This window comes from Ranitomeya imitator, unplaced genomic scaffold (assembly GCF_032444005.1).
Source record: "Ranitomeya imitator isolate aRanImi1 unplaced genomic scaffold, aRanImi1.pri SCAFFOLD_315, whole genome shotgun sequence".
Lineage (NCBI taxonomy): Eukaryota > Metazoa > Chordata > Amphibia > Anura > Dendrobatidae > Ranitomeya > Ranitomeya imitator.
In genome coordinates, this window is record NW_027193903.1 from 92,979 (window position 1) to 114,541 (window position 21,563).

The window sequence follows — 21,563 nt, forward strand, 5'->3', positions numbered from 1 at the left end:
CCATAACAGAAAACCGCAGGTGTAAAAACGCAGTAAATCCGCAGTGGACCATTCTACGTGTGCACATACCCTTAGGCCGGCCTCACACTCAGCGTATAAAAATATGGTCCGTAAATTACGTAGAAAAGTCCCCAAAATAGTGGTCCGTATCTCCTCCGTAGGCAGGGTGTGTCAGCGTATTTTGCGCATGGCATCCTCCATATGTAATCCGTATGGCATCCGTACTGCGAGATTTTCTCGCAGGCTTGCAAAACCGACATATGGACATACAATGGATCCATGTGCTCAAAAAATCGTAACAACATATATGCTGTCTATATATATATATATATATATATATATTAACCCCTTTCTGACCTCGGACGGGATAGTACGTCCAAGGTCAGATCCCCTGCTTTGATGCAGGGCTCCGCGGTGAGCCCGCATCAAAGCCGGGACATGTCAGCTGTTTTGAACAGCTGACATGTGCCCGTAATAGGCGCGAGCAGAATCGCGATCTGCCCGCGCCTATTAACTAGTTAAATGCTGCTGTCAAACGCAGACAGAGGCATTTAACTACCGCATCCGTCCGGGCGTCCGGAAATGACGTCATCGCCGACCCCGTCACATGATCGGAGGTAGGCGATGCTTCTCCATAGTAACCATAGAGCTCCTTGAGACCTCTATGGTTACTGATCGCCGGTAGCTGTGAGCGCCACCCTGTGGTCAGCGCTCACAGCACACCTGCAGTTCTGCTACATAGTAGCGATCAGCAGATCGCTGCTATGTAGCAGAGCCGATCGTGCTGTGCCTGCTTCTAGCCTCCCATGGAGGCTATTGAAGCATGGCAAAAATTAAAAAAAAGTTTAAAAAAATGTGAAAAAAATAAAAAAAATATAAGTTTAAATCACCCCCCTTTCGCCCCAATCAAAATAAATCAATAAAAATATCAAATCTACACATATTTGGTATCGCCGCGCTCAGAATCGCCCGATCTATCAATTAAAAAAAAGCATTAACCTGATCGCTAAACAGCGTAGTGAGAAAGAAATTTGAAACGCCAGAATTATGTTTTTTTGGTCGCCGCAACATTGCATTAAAATGCAATAACGGGCGATCAAAAGAACGTATCTGCACCAAAATGCTATCATTAAAAACGTCATCTCGGCAAGCAAAAAATAAGCCCTCAACCGACCCCAGATCATGAAAAATGGAGACGCCACGAGTATGGAAAAATGGCGCAATTTTTTTTTTCTGCAAACCTTGGAATTTTTTTTCACCACACTTAGGTAAAAAATAACCTACACATGTTAGGTGTCTATGAACTCGTAGTGACCTGGAGAATCATAATGTCAGGTCAGTTTTAGCATTTAGTGAACCTAGCAAAAAAGCCAAACAAAAAACAAGTGTGGGATTGCACTTTTTTTGCAATTTCACTGCACTTGGAATTTTTTTCCCGTTTTCTAGTACACGACATGCTAAAACCAATGATGGCGTTCAAAAGTACAACTCGTCCCGCAAAAAATAAGCCCTCACATGGCCAAATTGACGGAAAAATAAAAAAGTTATGGCTCTGGGAAGGAGGGGAGTGAAAAACGAACACGGAAAAACTAAAAATCCCAAGGTCATGAAGGGGTTAATATTTTATCCAGCGAGAGATAGCTTTAAAGCCAGTAATTCAATTGCCGGCTTTTGCTATCTCCTTCCCAAACCCGACATGATATGAGACATGGTTTACATACAGTAAACCATCTCATATCCCCATTTTTGTTACATATTACACACTACTAATGTCAGTAGTGTGTATGTGCAAAATTTGGGCGCTCTAGATATTAAATTAAAGGGTTAAATGGTGAAAAAAATTGGCGTGGGCTCCCGCGCAATTTTCTCCGCCAGAGTAGTAAAGCCAGTGACTGAGGGCAGATATTAATAGCCTGGAGAGGGTCTATGGTTTTCGCCCCCCCCCCCCCCCACCCCCCCGGCTAAAAACATCTGCCCCCAGCCACCCCAGAAAAGGCACATCTGGAAGAGGCTGGGAAAATATTCTGAAAAGTTCCCACGCTCGAGGTCATATGAGGACAACCAGCAGATGGTGCATCACCGCGAATGAAGGTAACTACAGGTCATTGTCCTACTTTCCATTCATTCGCTGGGGTTTTACAGGCAGGAGCACAGCTGCATTATAGCAGAACTCCTGCCTGTAAAATAATTTAACCCCTTCAGATGGATTTACATCGTGGGACGTGACAGATCATCGGAAGGTATGGGATATTGTTTTTTAACCATTTCATACTATTGGATTAATAATGGATAGGTGTCATAATTGACGCCTCTCCATTATTAATCTGGCTTAATGTCACCTTACAATAGCAAGGTGACATTAACCCTTCATTACCCCATATCCCACCGCTACACGGGAATGGGAAGAGAGTGGCCAAGTGCCAGAATAGGCGCATCTTCCAGATGTGCCTTTTCTGGGGTGGCGGGGGGCAGGTGTTTTTAGCCGGGGGGGGGGGGGGGGGCAATAACCATGGACCCTCCAGGCTATTAATATCTGCCCACACTCACTGGCTTTACCACTCTGGCGGAGAAAATTGTGCGGGAGCCCACGCCAATTGTTTCCGCCCAAATTTTGCACATACACACTACTAACAGTAGTGTGGAATATGCAAAAAAAATGGTGATATGAGATGGTTTACTGTATGTAAACCAGGTCTCATATCATGTCGGGTTTAGGAAGGAGATAGCAAAAGCCGGCAATTGAATTACCGGCTTTAAAGCTATCTAGCGCTGTATGAAATATTAATATATACATATATGTGTCTCAATGACATATATATAAATATATATATATATATATATATACCTATTCTATGTGTACACATTTATTCTACCTATTCTATTGTAACCTGTCAGTGTGATTTTACTGTACACCGCGCTGAATTGCCGGCTTTTCTCTCTAACACCGCAGCGTATTTCTCGCAAGTCACACTGCTGGTCCGTGTGTAATCCGTATTTTTCTGGCCCCCATAGACTTTCATTGGCGTATTTTTTGCGCAATACGGTGACAAACGCAGCATGCTGCGATTTTCTACGGCTGTAGAAGACCGTATAATACGGATCAGTAAAATACGGCTGATAGGAGCAGGGGCATAGAGAAGCATTGTACCGTATGCAATCCGTATTTTCTGCACCTCTCTTACGTCCGTAAAACACGGTAGTGTGACGCCGGCCTTAGAATGAGCTCACTCTTGGATTTTCAGTTAACCCATTCTGCAGCCAGCACTAGACAGAGCAACACTGAGGCTATACAAGGCAAATGGTGCAACATTCTTAATGAAACCCAATTGCAAAACTAAATTTTAGCCAAGAATATATGCATTTAAGTAAGAAACAAAGTGTCCCCAAAGGTGGATAACCGCGCTGCCAGCTATAGGGAAAATTGGGGTTCCCAGACCCTGTTCTACCAGGCTCCACGTATCTAGGACAGTGTGTGTGCCACAAATTTTTATGGGTACATCCAAACATTGCCAAAATGTCTGCAACTAAAAATCAGTTCTATATATCCGAATAAATGTTTTCTGCAATTAATGGTACAGTGGCAGAGATTTCACAATGTATATACAGAAATAAATATAAATATACTACACACATACAGTGGGGCAAAAAAGTATTTAGTCAGTCAGCAATAGTGCAAGTTCCACCACTTAAAAAGATGAGAGGCGTCTGTAATTTACATCATAGGTAGACCTCAACTATGGGAGACAAACTGAGAAAAAAAAATCCAGAAAATCACATTGTCTGTTTTTTTAACAATTTATTTGCATATTATGGTGGAAAATAAGTATTTGGTCAGAAACAAAATTTCATCTCAATACTTTGTAATATACAGTGGGGCAAAAAAGTATTTAGTCAGTCAGCAATAGTGCAAGTTCCACCACTTAAAAAGATGAGAGGCGTCTGTAATTTACATCATAGGTAGACCTCAACTATGGGAGACAAACTGAGAAAAAAAAATCCAGAAAATCACATTGTCTGTTTTTTTTAACATTTTATTTGCATATTATGGTGGAAAATAAGTATTTGGTCAGAAACAAACAATCAAGATTTCTGGCTCTCACAGACCTGTAACTTCTTCTTTAAGAGTCTCCTCTTTCCTCCACTCATTACCTGTAGTAATGGCACCTGTTTAAACTTGTTATCAGTATAAAAAGACACCTGTGCACACCCTCAAACAGTCTGACTCCAAACTCCACTATGGTGAAGACCAAAGAGCTGTCAAAGGACACCAGAAACAAAATTGTAGCCCTGCACCAGGCTGGGAAGACTAAATCTGTAATAGCCAACCAGCTTGGAGTGAAGAAATCAACAGTGGGAGCAATAATTAGAAAATGGAAGACATACAAGACCACTGATAATCTCCCTCGATCTGGGGCTCCACGCAAAATCCCACCCCGTGGGGTCAGAATGATCACAAGAACGGTGAGCAAAAATCCCAGAACCATGCGGGGGGACCTAGTGAATGAACTGCAGAGAGCTGGGACCAATGTAACAAGGCCTACCATAAGTAACACACTACGCCACCATGGACTCAGATCCTGCAGTGCCAGACGTGTCCCACTGCTTAAGCCAGTACATGTCCGGGCCCGTCTGAAGTTTGCTAGAGAGTATTTGGATGATCCAGAGGAGTTTTGGGAGAATGTCCTATGGTCTGATGAAACCAAACTGGAACTGTTTGGTAGAAACACAACTTGTCGTGTTTGGAGGAAAAAGAATACTGAGTTGCATCCATCAAACACCATACCTACTGTAAAGCATGGTGGTGGAAACATCATGCTTTGGGGCTGTTTCTCTGCAAAGGGGCCAGGACGACTGATCCGGGTACATGAAAGAATGAATGGGGCCATGTATCGTGAGATTTTGAGTGCAAACCTCCTTCCATCAGCAAGGGCATTGAAGATGAAACGTGGCTGGGTCTTTCAACATGACAATGATCCAAAGCACATCGCCAGGGCAACGAAGGAGTGGCTTCGTAAGAAGCATTTCAAGGTCCTGGAGTGGCCTAGCCAGTCTCCAGATCTCAACCCTATAAAAAAACCTTTGGAGGGAGTTGAAAGTCCGTGTTGCCAAGCGAAAAGCCAAAAACATCACTGCTCTAGAGGAGATCTGCATGGAGGAATGGGCCAACAACAGTGTGTGGCAACCTTGTGAAGACTTACAGAAAACGTTTGACCTCTGTCATTGGCAACAAAGGATATATTACAAAGTATTGAGATGAAATTTTGTTTCTGACCAAATACTTATTTTCCCTCATAATATGCAAATAAAATGTTAAAAAAACAGACAATGTGATTTTCTGGATTTTTTTTTCTCAGTTTGTCTCCCATAGTTGAGGTCTACCTATGATGTAAATTACAGACGCCTCTCATCTTTTTAAGTGGTGGAACTTGCACTATTGCTGACTGACTAAATACTTTTTTGCCCCACTGTATCCTTTGTTGGCCATGACAGAGGTCAAACGTTTTCTGTAAGTCTTCACAAGGTTGCCACACACTGTTGTTGGTATGTTGGCCCATTCCTCCATGCAGATCTCCTCTAGAACAGTGATGTTTTTGGCTTTTCGCTTGGCAACACGGACTTTCAACTCCCTCCAAAGGTTTTCTATAGGGTTGAGATCTGGAGACTGGCTAGGCCACTCCAGGACCTTGAAATGCTTCTTACGAAGCCACTCCTTCATTGCCCTGGCGGTGTGCTTTGGATCATTGTCATGTTGAAAGACCCAGCCACGTTTCATGTTCAATGCCCTTGCTGATGGAAGGAGGTTTGCACTCAAAATCTCACGATACATGGCCCCATTCATTCTTTCATGTACCCGGATCAGTCGTCCTGGCCCCTTTGCAGAGAAACAGCCCCAAAGCATGATGTTTCCACCACCATGCTTTACAGTAGGTATGGTGTTTGATGGATGCAACTCAGTATTCTTTTTCCTCCAAACACGACAAGTTGTGTTTCTACCAAACAGTTCCAGTTTGGTTTCATCAGACCATAGGACATTCTCCCAAAACTCCTCTGGATCATCCAAATGCTCTCTAGCAAACTTCAGACGGGCCCGGACATGTACTGGCTTAAGCAGTGGGACACGTCTGGCACTGCAGGATCTGAGTCCATGGTGGCGTAGTGTGTTACTTATGGTAGGCCTTGTTACATTGGTCCCAGCTCTCTGCAGTTCATTCACTAGGTCCCCCCGCGTGGTTCTGGGATTTTTGCTCACCGTTCTTGTGATCATTCTGACCCCACGGGGTGGGATTTTGCGTGGAGCCCCAGATCGAGGGAGATTATCAGTGGTCTTGTATGTCTTCCATTTTCTAATTATTGCTCCCACTGTTGATTTCTTCACTCCAAGCTGGTTGGCTATTGCAGATTCAGTCTTCCCAGCCTGGTGCAGGGCTACAATTTTGTTTCTGGTGTCCTTTGACAGCTCTTTGGTCTTCACCATAGTGGAGTTTGGAGTCAGACTGTTTGAGGGTGTGCACAGGTGTCTTTTTATACTGATAACAAGTTTAAACTGGTGCCATTACTACAGGTAATGAGTGGAGGAAAGAGGAGACTCTTAAAGAAGAAGTTACAGGTCTGTGAGAGCCAGAAATCTTGATTGTTTGTTTCTGACCAAATACTTATTTTCCACCATAATATGCAAATAAAATGTTAAAAAAACAGACAATGTGATTTTCTGGATTTTTTTTTCTCAGTTTGTCTCCCATAGTTGAGGTCTACCTATGATGTAAATTACAGACGCCTCTCATCTTTTTAAGTGGTGGAACTTGCACTATTGCTGACTGACCAAATACTTTTTTGCCCCACTGTATATACAAATATCTACATAGGAATACCCCTCTAAGGCCACGTTCACACGCTCAGTATTTGTAGCCAAAACCAGGAGCAGGTGATAAATCCAGAAGTGGTGCAGGTGTTTCTATCACACTTTTCCTCTGATAGTTCCTCTCCTGGTTTTGGCTACAAATACTGACTGAATACTGATCGGGTGAAAGTGGGCTAAATGTTTGGAGTTTTTTTGCCGCTTGTAAATAACAATTTTGGATAAACGTGTCTGCATTCTCTGTAAAGGTATATTGAACATTCCAAGTCCAGTCACAAACGAGAACCTGAAGTTGTTGCCAGTTCTTTATACACTAATGTTTACATCAATAACTTTGGAGAAAATATGGACGATGAACGGCTCAAGGAATTGTTCAGCAAATACGGTAAATATGAATCGTGTAGCTACGAGAATCACGGTTATTTCAGAAGACCGTATTGTGGCCATATTTTATTCTCTGTATTATTGCTCCACGTCCCGACCCATCAGCGGGTCTCATAACCTGAGGTAACCGCATCGCAGCCATTTATGATGTACGTTCTGGGCCAGGAGGCCCGCTGATGGGTCGGGACATCGAGCAATAACACAAAGAATAAAATATGGCCACAATACAGTCTTCTGAAGTCAGACTTATATATGGGTTGTCCTAAAGCTTCCGAAACCTAAATTTGGGCAATACTCTCACTTTAGGGCCTACACGGAGCGTTAAAGTCATGACTGATCAAAATGGGACGTCCAAGGGATTCGGCTTTGTGAGCTTTAAGAAACACGAGGACGCCCTAAAAGTGAGATGGAGACTTACGAAATATCTGGAGTCAGGATTGGTATCTCTGTTATTGTAGGCCGTCTAAGTTGGTGGAAGATGAGCAGCAATAATCATTTATCAGTCTGTATACCACTCTCGTGAGACAGCATTCCCCTTTGTACTGTTAGTTGGGATCTCAGGGCCTATACCCCTACGGCATTGTTTTACATTTTGGAGCAGAAATTGCCTATGTGCATTAGATTCTGGCGCAGCTGCCGACTTTTCTCAGGTGAAGCTACTTCAGTCGGTGGCTTTTTTTTTCCTATTTTTGCTCTGACATCTTCTCCCTTATATCTTCATTATGAGAGAATAAACATGTTACCTCTTTTAATTGCTCCAAGGTTTCCAAACCCTGAAGCAGTGAAAAGAAGTAACAAAATACTGAACATGGGCAGAGTAATGGATTTTGACACTGCTGTGTATTATGTTAATTTTTTTAAGAGCTTTTGAGACACTTTTTCAGATGGATTCCGCTCGGAATCCACTTGAAAAAGATGATGTATGCACACAGCCACTGAGCGGAAACTCTCTGAATCCTCCTCTGAGACTCAAAACTCCTCACAAACTTGGTAGTTCCTGCTTCAAAAACTCAGCAAAAAGACTCAGTGTGCACATACTCTAAGGGGGTTTTACTTTTTCAGACATTTACTGAATACCCACAAAACAGGGGTCCCTGTGGGAAGTGGCGTGGCTGTGCGTGTGCTCAGCTATCTAAGGATGTGTACATGTGCAACCACCTCTTCATTCTCCACCTGGATGCAGCAGCCATCCACTGGCCATCCAGACAGGTTGGAGGTTGAGGGACCCCTTTTCTTGAGATCGGGTGCCACCTCTGGAACCTTATCTATCAGGCAGGGATAGCATCAGATGATTACGCCATCAATGCCTAAGATGGGAATACCCCTCCTGGCGAGGATAATATAGGTTGCAATCATTTTGCAATCTACAATAGTCAGGTGTGCACCATGTGAACAAAGAACCAGGGGAAGATCAGCTCTCTCAGGATGGGATGAAACCCTGTCCTTAGGAGATCAAAAAATGACAGTCCGTAGGAAATGGTGTCCTGATCCCTCAGGGTGAGAGATCTTGTTCTTGTGACCAACGTATGGGAGTAAAGTAACTATTTTCCTACTTCTATAAGGCCGTGAATGAAATGAATGGTAAAGATGTGAATGGTAAGGCCATTTATGTTGGAAGAGCCCAGAAGAAGTTGGAAAGACAACCAGAGGTTAGGAGGACGTTCGAGCAAATAAACCAAGAATGGATCACCAGTTCCCAGGTGAGTGACTTCACTCCCTTTGTATTTAATTTGTGTGAGTGTTTGAAAAAAATTCTGCATTTTTAATAACTTTTTTCTTCTTCTAATTTTAGGGTGTCAATCTCTACATTAACAATCTTGCAGATTGCATTGATGACAGGCTACTGCATCAGGTGTTTTCCCGTTATGGCACCATCATCAGTGCTAAGGTGAGCTCAGCTTGTATCTGCTTCTTTCTTCTTTCTATCCTCACATTCATTTTCATCTACGTAACATTAAGGGTTATACTTATGGCCAACATTAGACGTTTTCATCGATACATAGGAGAGGTGATAACTTGTGGATTTGCGGTGGTCTTACTGCTGGGACCCCATGGATCCTTTAGGAATAGAGTGATGAGTAGATGATAACTTTCAATGTCGGGAATGACCCTTTAGCGTGAACCTTCTTAGGTGAGGGTGTACTATTTATTTTCCTATGTTTCATTGTAAGGATGTCAGGTGATGTAATATTTCAGGTCATGATGGAAGGTAGACGCAGCAAAGGGTTTGGTTTTGTCTGCTTCTCCGCTCCCGAGGAAGCAACCAAAGCGGTCACAGAGATGAACGGAAGGATTGTAGACTCCAAGCCATTGTATGTCGCCTTTGCACAGTGTAAGAAGGATCGGCTAGCTCCTCTAGCCAACCAGAAGAAGATGGATCATATCCGAATTGTACCCAACCAAGTCATCAATACCTACCAACCACCACCACCTCCCAGCTTTATAATGCCACCTGCTTCACAAGTAAGTCTCCAGATAAAAACAACCTACAGAAAGCTTTCTTACAGAAACAGTGCCATCCTTGTTCTAAGGTTGTGGCTGGTCTTGCAGATCAGCTCCATTCGAGAGAATAGGGCTGAGTTACAAAACCACACTCGACGTGTGGAAAGATGGGAACTGTTACAGAAAGAAAGTAGCCATGTTTTTCTAACGATATACAATCCATTTATTACAACCTAAACTTGTTTTTAGGTCCAGAACCATGCAGGATGCTGTCATACAGTACCGAAACCGCAGGTTGTGCCAAGTCCTAGCCGGACACCACAAAGTATGTTCAATTAAGTAACAGCCCCAGGTACACCAATCACTGTATGATAAATAACAAATCAATAAAAGAATATTAAAAGAATATTAAAATTATAATTACAAGTGTCAGTGACTAGTGTCCTGTGGAGAGAAATGTGGAAACCACCACCGTACCAAGGGAAAGCAACCACAGCCAATATAGCAAAGCCAAAGAAGATCTCCCAAGCAGGAATGAGATTAAAATGCCTTTATTATATATACACTTGGCAATAAGTAACAATGATAAAAGACACAAATGTGCACAATGAGATTATTTGTATAATAAAATCAATATGAATAATAGTACAGACTGACCCCTTGAAAATTATATCCTATATTATACTACCATGACAGGTTTAAACATCGCCCCAGGATGACATATATTATTAGCTGGATTTATATATAAAAAAAGACTTTCTGCATATATTGCAAGTACAGACCTATAGATACAAAATGTGCAAAATTGGTAGCAAATAGTAATTTATGTGCAATAAAGCAATATAAAGTGCAACAGGAGGGGGAAGGGAAAAAGGTCAATTATAACCATACAGTGTACTGAATATGTCAGTATATACACCTTATTATAACACGTGCACAACTATGTCAGAAAAAATAAAAAAACTTTTTTTGTGCAAAGAGAAAAAAAGGGGGGTTATATATACCCATAAGATATGCTGGATTATACCAGAAAGTGCTATGTGCAAAAAGAAAGTGTAAAAACTGAAAAAAAGCCACAATTGCAGGTTACACTATTCTAAGAGGATAGAAGGAGTAATCCGAAACGCGCGTCGGGGTGCGTTTCTTTGGGATTCAGCTGACCTCACAGGTATATTTAAAGATTTAAGTACATCCCCCTGCATTACACCATAGTGATTAGTATCCGGCCCTCTGGTGGTCAGAGTGTGCCAGTGGTGACTTTATGGTGGTGATTTAGCTGCTCTTTTATTTTTTTGGCCACTATAATTAGTACTATTGGAAATATATAGATATATTTGATACTTTCTTATAGACCTATTTTTGTGCAGTATGGTTTAGTATACACTCCTCTTAGAATAGTGTAACCTGCAATTGTGGCTTTTTTTCAGTTTTTACACTTTCTTTTTGCACATAGCACTTTCTGGTATAATCCAGCATATCTTATGGGTATATATAACCCCCCTTTTTTTCTCTTTGCACAAAAAAAGTTTTTTTATTTTTTCTGACATAGTTGTGCACGTGTTATAATAAGGTGTATATACTGACATATTCAGTACACTGTATGGTTATAATTGACCTTTTTCCCTTCCCCCTCCTGTTGCACTTTATATTGCTTTATTGCACATAAATTACTATTTGCTACCAATTTTGCACATTTTGTATCTATAGGTCTGTACTTGCAATATATGCAGAAAGTCTTTTTTTATATATAAATCCAGCTAATAATATATGTCATCCTGGGGCGATGTTTAAACCTGTCATGGTAGTATAATATAGGATATAATTTTCAAGGGGTCAGTCTGTACTATTATTCATATTGATTTTATTATACAAATAATCCCATTGTGCACATTTGTGTCTTTTATCATTGTTACTTATTGCCAAGTGTATATATAATAAAGGCATTTTAATCTCATTCCTGCTTGGGAGATCTTCTTTGGCTTTGCTATATTGGCTGTGGTTGCTTTCCCAAAGTATGTTCAATGTATTGTGAGAATGGGGTTTAGTGTGTACGCCGAGTGTCTTCTCCCGCTAAACCTTACTAGTGCACATCACAGTCTATACAGCGATATTACATAAACTCTGTGGTCTACTATACCAGTCCTCACCATTTTTAAGATTTGCACTTGCCGTGGGGGCATGGTCTGCCAGCGATGTGAGAGGATGCATGCCCGGTCAGCTCCGTGTGCAGATCCTTATACGATCCTCAAGCTGCCCTTTTTTTCACCCTCTGGTCGGGTATACTTACCTGCTTATGCCTGGACACTGTAAACAGCCTTTTCCCTGGCACGGAGCCCGCCATGAAGAAAGGGAACGTGCTCAAAGGCCAGGAGTGCAATCTACAAGGTGGGGTCGACACAATTGTGGCAGAGAGTGCAAGCTGAGCGGGTGAGCACTAAAAGGAGGATGTGGCTAGTTTAGAAAGATTTGCAAGATCAGGAGTGGAAGAAACGGGATGACACGTTGAGAGGGATTCATCCAGACCCAAATTCCTTCTCCCACCTGCTTACTACAGATCAGCCTGAGTATGAACCAGATGAGAACCGGGGAGTCCATGCTGTTTCTCCTACATGCCAACTAGCAGCTACAGAGCCCAAGATATCATGCAAGCCATTGGGGATTGTAGTAGCTCTCTTTCATCTCTGGTGCTGCAGGTAGGAGGAATTATGAAGAACATTTCAGTGGTCAGACAAGATATACGCAGTATCTCAGAGAGGACCACAGACCTCGGGAAGAGCGTTAATGAATTATAGGACATCCTACTTCCAATGAGGCAAGATTTGCAGCAACACACCAAGTTATCAGAGGCAAATCGCATCAACCAGGATGATTTGGAGAACCGCCCGTGCAGGAAAAATATCTGGATTGTTGGAGTCCCTTAAAAATCCTAGGGCGCAAAGACCACAGAATTCTTTGAAACCTGGCTAGTGATGGTGTGTGGGAAGGATACTCTTAGCCCCCTCTTTGCAGTGGAACGGGTGCAGACAAGGCCACTACCGCCTGGAAGTCAGCCATGCACAGTCCTGGCCAAGATACTTCACTATAGGGATACCATCCTATGAAGCTCCATAAATGGTCCAAGAATCTCCATATTCACAGATTATTTTGCTGATGTACAGAAGAGAAGTGCGCAGTTCGTGGAAAATAAAAAAACAACTGTGGACAATGGTTTGCTCCTACTCTAGGTAATATCTGGCCCACCTGTGGGTTGCTGCTATGAATTCAATATCCTTCTTTAGTTTTGCTACTTTAGAACGATGGAGAATTTAGAAGGTTGCTTGGTTACCCCCATTGTGACTGCTACATCCAAGGTTTCGACTTAGGCCCTGGTCCCTTAGAGAGCGCCTGTTAGGGCATGGTCGCAGTGGCCAAAATGTTAGTGTTGAAATTTGGGTTATGTTGAAGCATAAAGGGGGCACAACCGGCCCTCAGATTGCTGTTTAGGTTTACATCAGATCTAGAGTGGTTCTTCTAATCTTGTGCAATGCCACCGATGGAGATAGCCTTTTCTGGAATACCCCTATCTATTCCACAAGGCTGACTCTCAAGGCTAAAAAGATTACCTTATTGTCGTGGAACGTAAGGGGAGTACATGAACCTGATAAAAGGAAGGCGATCTTCGATACCATGAAGAAATGTCAGCACGTAATATTATGCCTCCAAGAGACTCACATGAAGGAGCATAATATATATCTATTAACCCCAGCCTAAGTGGGCTCGAGCTATCATGCAACATTCTCCAAATATTCACGCGGAGTTAGTATTTTAATTAATCATACAATTCCCTTTCACTGTATTGACCAAGAAATAGCTAAAAAGGGACGATACATCTGTCTGCGGGGGAGATTCTATAATATTTTAATCCTTATTGATGCGGTTTATATCTCTCCTCCATACACAGGAACGGTCCTTCAGAAAATAATCGAATTTTGTTAGTAAAGCCCCTGGCTGCCCCCTAGTACTAATGGATGACTTCAACAATACGATACATTGGCTATGAGTTTAGCTGGGATGCGGGAGGGACTTACTCCTTTGGAAAGAAGTTAGAGGAGGTAGCACTTAGATGTTTGGCCATTACCTTACCCTAAAGTTAAGACTTTTTCCTGTTATTATGCTGTCCACAGCTAATTGTCCCGTATAGGTTTGTTACTATGTAATTCCGCAGCTGTGGGAATGATGGGAAGAATAGAATACTTACCTCCGAGTCTCTCTGACCACTCTCCACTTATGGGGCGCCTCACTTCACTCCTGCAAGTTTAACCCTTTCTGGGTTTTTTTGATGGTGTCCATCAGTTCATGTAAAGAACATGCCTACAATTGTGAAGATTTGGTTTTTTTTATTGTGAAGTAAGCAACAAATGGGACAAAATACCTGACAACTTCAGTGTGCATAACTATTCATCCCCCTAAAGTCAGTACTTTGTGGAGCCTCCTTTTGAGGCAATAATGGTTGCAAGTCGCTTTGGATAAGTCTCTATGAGCGTTCCACATCTTGCCACTGGGATTTTTGACCATTCCTGAAGGCAAAACTGCTCCAGCTCCTTCATGATAGATGGTTTCCTCTGGTGAACATCAATCTTCAAGTCTGGCTAAACAATAAAGGGCAGGGTGCACCACAGTATATATTTCAAATGCAATTATAATCACAGGGTGCTACTAACGCATAGAAAGGAGGAGCAATAACTGGAGGAAAGACTAATGTGTATGTAGAAAGTCCACACCCGAGGTACAAAAAATATCAAAAACTACTTTATTATCACCAAAGCACAAACATGACTAAAAACATTTAAAAGCAACAATGATAACACCCCCATCCATGTACAATAATGCATCTATGTGACCCTAGGACATGATACCGTAGGAGGGAGTACCCGTGCCAAAGACACTGCCGAGAACCAGCTGACAGTACTGGAACCCGGATGGGTAGCAGAAGGTACAAGAGCCAATGGAACTACCGAGGACCAGCTGATGGTACTGGAACCCGGTTACTAAGCAGGAGGTACCCGTGCCAGAAAGCACTACCAAGGACCACCAGACATTGGTGGAACTCGGATACCGAGAAGGAGGCACCTAAGCCAAAGGCTCTGCCTGGAACCAGCTGACGGTACTTGAACCAGGATGGGTAGCAGAAGGTACAAGAGCCAATGGAACTACCGAGGACCAGCTGATGGTACTGGAACCCGGTTACTAAGCAGGAGGTACCCGTGCCAGAAAGCACTACCAAGGACCACCAGACATTGGTGGAACTCGGATACCGAGAAGGAGGCACCTAAGCCAAAGGCTCTGCCTGGAACCAGCTGACGGTACTTGAACCAGGATGGGTAGCAGAAGGTACAAGAGCCAATGGAACTACCGAGGACCAGCTGATGGTACTGGAACCCGGTTACTAAGCAGGAGGTACCCGTGCCAGAAAGCACTACCAAGGACCACCAGACATTGGTGGAACTCGGATACCGAGAAGGAGGCACCTAAGCCAAAGGCTCTGCCTGGAACCAGCTGACGGTACTTGAACCAGGATGGGTAGCAGAAGGTACAAGAGCCAATGGAACTACCGAGGACCAGCTGATGGTAGTGGAACCCGGTTATTAAGCAGGAGGTACCCGTGCCAGAAAGCACTACCAAGGACCACCAGACATTGGTGGAACTCGGATACCGAGAAGGAGGCACCTAAGCCAAAGGCTCTGCCTGGAACCAGCTGACGGTACTTGAACCAGGATGGGTAGCAGAGGGTACAAGAGCCAGTGGAACTACTGAGGACCAGCTGATGGTACTGGAACACGGTTACTAAGCAGGAGGTACCCGTGCCAGACAGCACTACCAAGGACCACCAGACGTTGGTGGAACTCGGATACCGAGAAGGAGGCACCAAAGCCAAAGGCTCTGCCTGGAACCAGCTGACGGTAGGCAGCAGAAGGTCCACATGAAAAAAAAGTTGCAAGGCCGCGAGTTGACCGCAGTTACCGAAACCCACAGTTCTACAGGGGGAGCTTGTCCACTTGGCACTATGGAACCAGCCTTGATTGCCAGATCCCGCAGCCCACATAGGAAGCATCTAAACTGCAGGCACCATGGAGTCGGCTAACCCGACCGCAACCCGACAGGACAACGTATTGGAGGCAAAGTGACCTTGACACTACCCGGAAACAGCTGGCGTGCTGGAACCAGGCTGGGCAGGAGGGAGTACCCGTGCCAAAGACACTGCCGAGAACCAGCTGACAGTACTGGAACCCGGATGGGTAGCAGAAGGTACAAGAGCCAATGGAACTGCCGAGGACCAGCTGATGGTACTGGAACCCGGTTACTAAGCAGGAGGTACCCGTGTCAGAAAGCAATACCAAGGACCACCAGACGTTGGTGGATCTCAGATACCGGGAAGGATGCACCAAAGCCAAAGGCTCTGCCTGGAACCAGCTGATGGTACTGGAACCAGGATGGGTAGCAGAAGGTACAAGAGCCAAAGACACTGCCGAGAACCAGCTGACGGTACTGGAACCCGGATGGGTAGCAGAAGGTACAAGAGCCAATGGAACTACCGAGGACCAGCTGATGGTACTGGAACCCGGTTACTAAGCAGGAGGTACCCGTGCCAGAAAGCACTACCAAGGACCACCAGACATTGGTGGAACTCGGATACCGAGAAGGAGGCACCTAAGCCAAAGGCTCTGCCTGGAACCAGCTGACTAGACAACGTATTGGAGGCAAAGTGACCTTGACACTACCCAGAAACAGCTGGCGTGCTGGAACCAGGCTGGGCAGGAGGGAGTACGCGTGCCAAAGACACTGCCGAGAACCAGCTGACGGTACTGGAACCCGGATGGGTAGCAGAAGGTACAAGAGCCAATGGAACTGCCGAGGACCAGCTGATGGTACTAGAACCCGGTTACTAAGCAGGAGGTACCCGTGTCAGAAAGCACTACCATGGACCACCAGACGTTGTTGGATCTCGGATACCGGAAAGGAAGCACCAAAGCCAAAGGCTCTGCCTAGAACCAGCTGACGGTACTGGAACCAGGATGGGTAGCAGAAGGTACAAGAGCCAAAGACACTGCCGAGAACCAGCTGACGGTACTGGAACCCGGATGGGTAGCAGAAGGTACAAGAGCCAATGGAACTACCGAGGACCAGCTGATGGTACTGGAACCCGGTTACTAAGCAGGAGGTACCCGTGCCAGAAAGCACTACCAAGGACCCCAGACGTTGATGGAACTCGGATACCGAGAAGGAGGCACCTAAGCCAAAGGCTCTGCCTGGAACCAGCTGACGGTACTGGAACCAGGATGGGTAGCAGAAGGTACAAGAGCCAATGGAACTACCGAGGACCAGCTGATGGTACTGGAACCCGGTTACTAAGCAGGAGGTACCCGTGCCAGAAAGCACTACCAAGAACCACCAGAAGTTGGTTGATCTCGGATACCGAGAAGGAGGCACCAAAGCCAAAGGCCCTGCCTGGGACCAGCTGATGGTACTGGAACCAGGATGGGTAGCAGAAGGTACAAGAGCCAAAGACACTGCCAAGAACCAGCTGACGGTACTGGAACCAGGATGGGTAGCAGAAGGTACAAGAGCCAATGGAACTACCGAGGACCAGCTGATGGTACTGGAACCCGGTTACTAAGCAGGAGGTACCCATGCCAGAAAGCACTACCAAGGAACACCAGACGTTGGTGGATCTCAGATACCGAGAAGGAGGCACCAAAGCCAAAGGCTCTGCCTGGAATCAGCTGACGGTACTGGAACCAGGATGGGTAGCAGAAGGTACAAGAGCAAAAGACACTGCCGAGAACCAGCTGATGGTACTGGAACCCGGATGGGTAGCAGAAGGTACAAGAGCCAATGGAACTACCGAGAACCAGCTGATGGTTCTGGAACCCAGTTACTAAGCAGGAGGTACCCGTGCCAGAAGGCACTACCAAGGACCACCAGACGTTGGTGCAACTCGGATGCCGAGAAGGAGGCACCTAAGCCAAAGGCTCTGCCTGGAACAAGCTGACGGTACTGGAACCCGGATGGGTAGCAGAAGGTACAAGAGCCAATGGAACTACCGAGGACCAGCTGATGGTTCTGGAACCCAGTTACTAAGCAGGAGGTACCCGTGCCAGAAAGCACTACCAAGGACCACCAGACGTTGTTGGAACTCGGATACTGAGAAGGAGGCACCTAAGCCAAAGGCTCTGGCTGGAACCAGCTGACAGTACTGAAACCCAGGGGGACCTATTCAAGATTGACTGCTAAAGAACCAGCTAATGGTGCTGGAACTCAGATATGCAGCAGAAGGTCCACATGAAAAAATAAGTTGTAAGGCCGCGAGCAGGCCGCAGTTACCGAAACCCACAGTCCTACAGAGGGAGCTTTGTTATGATCAGGTTACCTTGGAGCAGCATGAAAACTTTCACTGGAGTAGGTGGTAACTATACTGACCGCAAACCCTGATCTTATCACCGCAACTAGAAGTAGCCGTGGGGTGTGCCTAACAAAACCTAGACACCTCGACACAGCCGGAGAACTAAATACCCCTAAAGGTGGAAATAGGAATACTATCTTGCCTCAGAGCAGATCCCCAAAGGATAGGCAGCCCCCTGTTGTGAATTCTGCTCTTGGGCTCCCTCCGGTGGTTGAACCCAGGACAGGGCCCAGTACTAAACGAGAGAAAGGTTTGTTAAACTATTAGATACACAGGTCTCCCTTCCACATACAGGGGTCACAGGGCAGAAAAGAAAAGGGGCCCCCAATACTGCACAGGGGCGACAGGAAGCATCCGGTGAGACTACACCAGGAGGCCTCTACAGCCATCGGTAGCACAGACATGGGAGAAAAGGCGCCCATACTCAGCAAATCACCCCCGAGCACAGGCTCTGAATGCAGGCATTGCAAAACTACTGTCCCTTGAAATGCTCTCATTCAGGCTGGTGGAGACTGACACCTTCCGTAACTTCATGGCATTGGCAGTCCCACAGTACAACGTGCCCAGCCGCTTTTATTTCAGCAGGCAAGCCGTCCCTGCCCTGCAAAAGCATGTGGAGGGAAAAATTAAACATGCGCTACTAAACGCGTCAGTAGCCAGGTCCACCTGACCACCGATGTGTGGACCAGTAACCATGGACTGGGAGGATACCTTTCCCTCACTGCCCATTGGGTAATTGTTGTGGAGCCGGGTACAGATCTTGAGAGTGGCGCTGTACATGTTCTGCCAACTCCAAGGATTGCAGGAATCCAGTCTGTACACATTGACTCCTCATACTCCAGTTCCTCTGAATCATTGCTGCAGGAGCCATCACAGTCTACCTCCACATGGAACCGTGAAGGCTTACCTGTTACGACCGATATGAACACAGTCATGGCCAAACGTCAACAGGCCGTATTGAAATTAATTTCTTTGGGGAATCGAAGCCACACAGCACAGGAGCTCTGGAATGCCATCAATTAGGAGAGCGACGTGTGGTTTGTGCCAGCGAATCTCCAGCCAGGCATGGTAGAGTGTGACAATGGCCGAAATCTGGTGGCAGCTCTGGGCCTAGGCAATCTCACTCACATCCCATGTCTGGCACATGTGCTCAACTTGGTCGTGCAGAGTTCTTTGAGGGACTATCCGGATCTTGATGCACTGCTGCACAAGGTCCGCCTTGAGTGTGCTCACTTGCGGCGTTCCAGCATGGCAAGATCGCGCATTGCAGCTCTGCAGCACTGATTCCGCCTTCCGGAACATCGCATCATATGTGACCTACCCACCAGGTAGAATTCAACGTTACATATGTTGGAGCGGTTGTGTGAGCAGCAGGCAGCAGTAATGGAGTACCAGCTGACAATGATCCAAAGCACACCGCCAGGGCAACGAAGGAGTGGCTTCGTAAGAAGCATTTCAAGGTCCTGGAGTGGCCTAGCCAGTCTCCAGATCTCAACCCAATAGAAAACCTTTGGAGGGAGTTGAAAGTCCGTGTTGCCAAGCGAAAAGCCAAAAACATCACTGCTCTAGAGGAGATCTGCATGGAGGAATGGGCCAACATACCAACAACAGTGTGTGGCAACCTTGTGAAGACTTACAGAAAACGTTTGACCTCTGTCACTGCCAACAAAGGATATATTACAAAGTATTGAGATGAAATTTTGTTTCTGACCAAATACTTATTTTCCACCATAATATGCAAATAAAATGATAAAAAAACAGACAATCTGATTTTCTGGAATTTTTTTTCTCAGTTTGTCTCCCATAGTTGAGGTCTACCTATGATGTAAATTACAGACGCCTCTCATCTTTTTAAGTGGTGGAACTTGCACTATTGCTGACTGACTAAATACTTTTTTGCCCCACTGTATACTGTGTATATATATACAAACATATCAATTAGTAAGTTAATCACCTGGAGAGAAAGCCGGCTGGCAAGGGAGCAGACAGAAAGCACATGGTAGCAGCCATCTTGTCAGTGTCCGTCTGTCGTCAATAGTCAATAAAGTCAGTTGAAAGTACAATCGCGCATGCAGAGATTGCCACGTGACGCGTGCGCGGGTCGCGCTATGAATTGTGTCTAGCAGCACAGGCCCAAAACAAAGCCGCAAAAGCGCGGGCGCCGTCACCTAGCAACACCAGGATCAGACAGACAGTAAAATACAAACACATAATGAATTTGTTAGCGTACGCGCAGTATATCTGTTATCAACATAAAAAAGGTGAGCCTGAGCGACTATATTGCAATTATTCATTGATATAAATAGATTGAATAATATATGGACTAAACATAGAAAGATAGCACAGAAAATATCAACTATGAGGCTAATATGCATCGGCAATGATTGCGATACACAGAAGCACAAAATGGCTAAAAAATTAAATGAATTAAATTAATAAAGAAGGGTGAAAAGCATGTGAAGGCACAAATTATTGAAAAAGAAAGAAAATGAAAAAAATATATAACATAAAAAAATGAAACATATATAGAGTACAGACCAAAAGTTTGGACACACCTTCTCATTTAAATACTTTTCTGTATTTTCATGACTCTGAAAATTGTAAATTCACACTGAAGGCATCAAAACTATGAATTAATACATGTGGAATTATATACTTAACAAAAAAGTGTGAAATAACTCAAAATATATCTTATATTCTAGGTTCTTCAAAGTAGCCACCTTTTGCTTTGATGACTGCTTTGCACATTCTTGACATTGTCTTGATGAGCTTCTAGAGGTAGTCACCGGGAATGATTTTCACTTCACAGGTGTGCCCTGTCAGGTTTAATAAGTGGGATTTCTTGCCTTATAAATGGGGTTGGGACCATCAATTGGGTTGAGCAGAAGTCTGGTGGATACACAGCTGATAGTCCTACTGAATAGACTGTTAGAATTTGTATTATGGCAAGAAAAAAGCAGCTAAGTAAAGAAAAACAAGTGGCCATCATTACTTTAAGAAATGAAGGTCAGTCAGTCCGAAAAATTGGGAAAACTTTGAAAGTGTCCCCAAGTGCAGTTGCAAAAACCATCATGCACTACAAAGAAACTGTCTCACATGAGGACCGCCCCAGGAAAGGAAGACCAAGAGTCACCTCTGCTTCTGAGAATAAGTTTATCTGAGTCACCAGCCTCAGAAATCGCAGATTAAAAGCAGCTCAGATTAGAGACCAGGTCAACACCACAGAGTTCTAGCAGCAGACACATCTCTACAACAACTGTTAAGAGGAGACTTTGTGCAGCAGGCCTTCATGGTAAAATAGCTGCTAGGAAACCACTGCTAAGGACAGGCAACAAGCAGAAGAGACTTGTTTGGGCTAAAGAACACAAGGAATGGACATTAGACCAGTGGAAATATGTGCTTTGGTCTGATGAGTCCAAATTTGAGATCTTTGGTTCCAAC

General features: G+C 44.6%; 1 protein-coding gene across 4 annotated transcripts in view; it reads left to right on the forward strand.

Annotated features, from left to right (window-relative positions):
• LOC138654429 (polyadenylate-binding protein 1-like) overlaps positions 1-21,563 on the forward strand; it is a 31,044-nt gene that overhangs the window by 6,056 nt on the left and 3,425 nt on the right. For 2 of the 4 annotated variants that reach the window (XM_069743434.1, XM_069743433.1), the window contains exons 5-10: positions 7,105-7,241; positions 7,547-7,641; positions 8,803-8,940; positions 9,033-9,128; positions 9,437-9,703; positions 9,932-10,080. In XM_069743434.1, coding sequence (XP_069599535.1) covers positions 7,105-7,241; positions 7,547-7,641; positions 8,803-8,940; positions 9,033-9,128; positions 9,437-9,703; positions 9,932-10,021 — 823 coding nt within the window. In that variant the 3' untranslated portion in view covers positions 10,022-10,080. Of the gene's footprint in view, positions 1-7,104; positions 7,242-7,546; positions 7,642-8,802; positions 8,941-9,032; positions 9,129-9,436; positions 9,704-9,931; positions 10,100-21,563 lie in introns of those variants that run through there. The other 2 variants (XM_069743431.1, XM_069743432.1) reach the window with 2 other exon arrangements.